Source organism: Vombatus ursinus, unplaced genomic scaffold (genome assembly GCF_900497805.2).
Source record: "Vombatus ursinus unplaced genomic scaffold, bare-nosed wombat genome assembly UNPS02011334.1, whole genome shotgun sequence".
NCBI classification, from domain to species: domain Eukaryota; kingdom Metazoa; phylum Chordata; class Mammalia; order Diprotodontia; family Vombatidae; genus Vombatus; species Vombatus ursinus.
In genome coordinates, this window is record NW_020951112.1 from 2,194,767 (window position 1) to 2,200,142 (window position 5,376).

The following is a 5,376-nucleotide window of genomic DNA, read 5'->3' on the forward strand; positions in this document are numbered from 1 at the left end:
TGAGCCTCAGTTTTCTCATCTAGAAAATGTGTAAAATAATGCCTTTCTCATAAGGTTTTTGTGAGAATTAACTGAGATAATGTACATAAGATGTTTAGTAAACCCTAAAAACACCACAGAAACACCACAAAAAATTACAGTTATTATTACTAAGGTAGGAAGTTGATGCTTATGTCAACAATAAAATAAACTTTTATACTTTTCAATATAAATCTTGAAGAGAAAATGGCATTTTAAGGCAGTAATCTCAGAGAAATTTAATTTTTATACATTCAGTTCAGTTTATCATAGAAAATGTGTTCATTTATAGAATTCCATTCAACTTCATGAGTTGTATACACCATTTAATTACAACATATAACAACAATGAAACTAAACTAAATGAATTTTGCCTTGATTTGAGGGGAAAGCCCTTATCTTATAGGAATTTGTGATGCCTTCAAAACCCTGTAATGGGGATGGAAGGAAGGCACATGTCCTAGCAATCAGAGTAACCTAGATCATGGTCGTGGCTATACATGTAATTATAATTAGCATTCCAATTATTTAAATTGAGTTGTTCTTGGTCAGATTGAATATATTGTGAATAGATTATTTCTTTTCCCAAAAACAAAGGTGGGGAGAGTCTCTGAAGGATGACCTCACTGAACTGATAGGTGAGCTTCCTGCGGATTTTTATGATTTCCCCAGTTCTTCCATAGTTCCTCAAGGCTCTGGCCATTTTCTGGTAAGTCATGGTCTTGCGGTTGCCTTTCCTTCTTCCCCAAAGTTCTGCAAGTTTCTCTTTGTTTTTGGAAACAAACTGAAAGACCCCCTTTGATTTATCTACCCACTGGATACAGGATGCCATCTCAGGATCACACAAAGATTCATGAAGGTATTCAAACAGTCGGAGCTTCTTTCTCCCTAAATGTAGAATAAAATACGTCACGGATTGGAATATCCCTCAGATATACCGGGTGTACAGCAGCGGCTCTATAAATGCTTCTTTCCTGGATTTTGAGTGAGTGTACAGTGCTGGGAATAATTCCCTATCCATGTCACCTTCTAGGAATTGATTTTATAGGAGTGACCTGGCACTTGAAGGCCAATGTATTAGGCTTCTAAGGCCACTAAAGGATCCAAGAGGTACACTCCCAAGAGAATTATCTCAGATGTTAGCTGATTATACCACAATCTGGCACACCAAATTTCAGTGCGATTCCTTGTTAGCAAAAGTATTCAAATTTTTACATATCCTTCATTTGTAAAGAAACTTAGGGACCTCTTATTGGTATATGGGGTTATTTATCACTCTATTTTTTTTAAAGCAAGTCTTCTCCAATGGGTTTAGGGTTCACAGTTAGACACCAAAGTTCCTTTGAACAATAGCAAAGTGGACAAAGCAGATGATATTCTAAAAAGATTATAATAAAACCATTTTCAGGATGAGGACTTACGTTGAAAAAAAAAGGCTTAGTTTAGGGAGATAAAAAAACAACTTTGGGTTTGTCATATGTCTTGAAGAAGCTATGTCATAATGTGTAATGTACCGTAATAAGAGACAAGTTACAGGATACATCACCAAACCTAACCTCACCATTTACTTATGAACCCAAACTTTCTCAGGAATGTTGACCACACACAATTTGGGGCCATTCTGATAAGGAACACAAAAGGTCATTTTAGGCATAATGATATTTTTCATTGCCATGAAATATATGGGATTTTTTCTAATAACCCCTGTACAATGCAGGGTAAATTAAAATTCTGGCCAAGAAAGCTTGATAGATTTTTATGCCCAGTGGGATAGAAAAGAATAGAAGCCTTGCTGATGAGTAGAAGAATAAGTGATTTACATAACTGTGACACAAGCTTCTTAGCATCAGTTTCTACTTTTTATAAACTATGGCACATTGTGAGCAAAATGGAATTGTGGATTCCCAGGAAATTGCTTTACTTGTCTGTGCAGAAAAACTCCTTGGGGAATAGTACTCTTGCATCATTCATCATTCATTCAAGAACTTCAAAGGTTTTGTAACTAACCTTATCTTTTGAATGCTATAATCTCCAGTTTATAAATTGAAAAACATAAGGGACTTACCAAAGGCTACTACAGAATGAATTAAAGTCAGACACAAAGAGAACAGAACTGTTCTGACCCCCTGGCCACTACGTGGTACTTTCTACATTTTCAAATCATTTTCAACCAGAACCATTTACTAAGTGACTAATTTCATACCGCCTCTTACTAGGCAACATACTAAGAGAACATACTAAAAATGCTCACTGAGCTTCAGGAGCTCACACTGGATAAGAATATGAAAAGAAATCCTCAGCAGAAGGCAGCCAATTGTCCCTCCTTAGGCTTTGAATATAAATACAACAACCACAGATAGAGGACCTAAGACGCATTTTGCAAAACGCCTATATATCTATGTAGGAACTATGGAAGATGAATAAATGAAAAAAAATTATCAAGAATTTCCTATGTACCAAGAACTATACTAGGCAATGAGGATCCAGATAGGATGGGGAGACAACATACAGAGAAGAGTAGGGGCCGGGGAGGGGAACTCTGGTCCTAAAAGTTACAGAAATGGTGAGTGGGACCATGGAGTGGATTGACACAGCCCTTCCAGGAACAATGACAGATTTGAAGCATTGTACAGAGTTTACTATAAAGGCCGGGACCATGTGGATCTGATTACAACTGATTTGGGCACGGTACATCTGTTGACAGCGTTGATTTGTTCACTAGCAATGATGAAAGGAATATTTACAAATACACTTAGAGAAATTGTGATATGAAATCTCCTCAAAACTATTTTAAACAAATATACTAGTACACTGAATCAAAGATTGATCAACACACCTTTTCCGCCTCTCTGTTGGACAGGAGCAGTCTGCACCCCCTGGTTTTCAGTCATATTCTGCAGAGCATGATGGAGGCTTCCTTCAAAATAGAAGTCAGTAGTGCTGTTCTAATGATAAAGTAACATAAAAATGTAATCAGCAGGGAACCCCCCTGAGAGATGAATGGATCTATTAAGAGACCCTAGAGACATTTTCCTTCTCCAGCGGTTGCTAGAATGTGGTTGGAGTGACTCTGTTTAATGAAAACTTAATTCTTTCCTTTGAATACAGGAAGGATCTCTGAGCTAATTATTAACAGATGGTAAGGCAGAACACTCTGGTGAGTCACTGGACAAGTCCCCACTGGCCTGTTGGGCAGCTTGTATCCTTTGCAGATTTTTGAGGAAAAGAAGGAGCAGCAATAGCCTATGGCCCTTGAAAACTCTAACTTGTGGCCTAATAGGATGAGTGTTTGTGGGCCTACTTTGTAGAAGCAGCCTGCCCCTGGCTTATGGGAATGGGATATCAACATCATCATCATATCATAATAATAAGTATTATTATTATTACAGTAACAGCTAGCATTTAAATGGTGCTTTAAGGTCTGCAAGGCAATTTATATATCATCCTATTTGATCTACCGAATAACAGGTTCACAACTGATAACATTCTTGGTGATTCTCTTACACTTAATCCATGTGGGTTGTTTTCATAGGTTCATTAACAAGTGACCTCTGGGAAGCATAGTTGCAGTCAATAGATTTCAAATGAAAATTTAGCTGTTATCAGATGGAAAGGAACTTGCCAGTTTTTAACCTATGACCAACCTTTCCTACCACCCTTACTAGTTTCAATACCAACAGGGAAACTGGGCCATTCTAATGACTAAAGGAATGCAGTCATGCTAAAACTCTACTTACAATAACAGTTCTCCAGTTATAGACAGTTTCTTCTGTGGGGAGTACTCCATAACAGTTGGGATTTCCTCTGAGATGAGGATAATGATTTAGAAAAGTCAAGTAATTTTTGTAATCTAATTGAAAAAAGAGAAGAAACTTTAAAAGGTATAGTTAATTTTTAAAATTTTATGTAAAACAAATTTCCTGGAGAAAGAAACGTTCCATTCCCATTAAGGGTTGCCTTTTATAAGCTTGGAGTTCATTGAATAGAGTGATGATGAGACAAAAACAAAAAAGCCCAAAACCAGAGCAAGAATAATAATTGTGCATGACTTTGGGAAATAAAAATTGTTCTCTATGGAAGGAAACGAAAAAGTAAATAATTATAATTCTAAATATTAATACTTCAACTTGAATAGGTTTACAAGGTACAATTTAGAAATATTCCTTATGCAAAGAAAACACTTGAAAACCCCCCCACAAAAACAGAAGCCTTACTACTAACCAAGAAGGCATTGTTATCTAACAAAAATGGCTTTGATTTTATTTCCAGATATACAAAACTATTCTAAGATGAGGCAACTAGGTGGCATGGTAGGGAGAATGCTGGTCTTAGAATCAAGAAGTCCCGAGTGCAAATGCCACCTCAGCCACTTACTAGCTCTGTGACGCTGGGCAAGTCACTTATGCTATTTAAGCCTGTTTCTTCATCTGTAAAATGAAGCACCTACTTCACACAGTTGTTGTAAGGATTCAAGGAGAACATGTGCAAAGCACTTCGCAAATCTTCAAGTGTTATATAAATGCTTTGCCTATATTGCCAGAAGCACAGAGAAACAGTAACTACTTCCCAAATTGCATCCAAATGTATACCCAAATGTGCAGGTGCATAAATGACCAAGATGACTTGAGGATGTTTCTGAAAATATTTTTCCTACTACTCAATCTGTGTGGAGACATCTTTTACCATGCTAAAAATCTCAAGAGGAAGTCTGCAAACATTGGGATGGTGAGCTCTAAATGGCAATTGGGAGAGGGAACATTTATAAAAATATTTACGAAGTGAAGGCAACCTAAACATCAAGGCAGGGGAACTCTACCATCACACTGATTGTTAGGTTTCCCATTAAAGAACCACAGAATTTCAGGGTTAGGGTGCTTTAAAGACCCTCTAGTTCAGGAGTTCTTTACCTTTTCCATTTCATGGCCTCCTTGGGCATATCCATATGGGTCCCCTTTCGACCTTTTTTCAAAACAATGGCTTTAAATGACTAAAACCAAACTCATACACTCTCCTCCAAAACAATGTGACTGACAATACAGTATTATTATGTATGTATTATGTACAAGATAATTATGTTATATTATTAAATAATATATACTATAATAACATTATATAATATAGCATGTATGCAAAACACCATTAATGTAATATGATTAATAATACAATAACAGTAATTAATGATATAGCACTTTACAGTTTACATGGTACTTTGCATATATTCTTTTTTTATCTTTACAATAACCCTAGGAGGTATGGAGTACAAGTATCATTTTTACAGATGTAGAAACTGAATGAAATAGTTAGGTGAAGTGATTTAGTCCCAGATCATATAATCTTAGCATTAGAGCTTAATGGGAT

General features: G+C 36.3%; 1 protein-coding gene across 4 annotated transcripts in view; it reads right to left on the minus strand.

Annotated features, from left to right (window-relative positions):
• Window positions 1-231: 231 nt before the first annotated feature.
• The window catches only part of SPIC (Spi-C transcription factor), a 7,986-nt gene continuing 2,841 nt past the window's right edge, over window positions 232-5,376 (minus strand). For all 4 annotated transcript variants that reach the window (XM_027855764.1, XM_027855766.1, XM_027855765.1 and 1 more), the window contains 3 exons: window positions 3,756-3,868; window positions 2,855-2,963; window positions 232-906 (listed from right to left, as the gene is read on the minus strand). In XM_027855764.1, coding sequence (XP_027711565.1) covers window positions 479-906; window positions 2,855-2,963; window positions 3,756-3,868 — 650 coding nt within the window. In that variant the 3' untranslated portion in view covers window positions 232-478. The remainder of the gene's footprint in view (window positions 907-2,854; window positions 2,964-3,755; window positions 3,869-5,376) is intronic.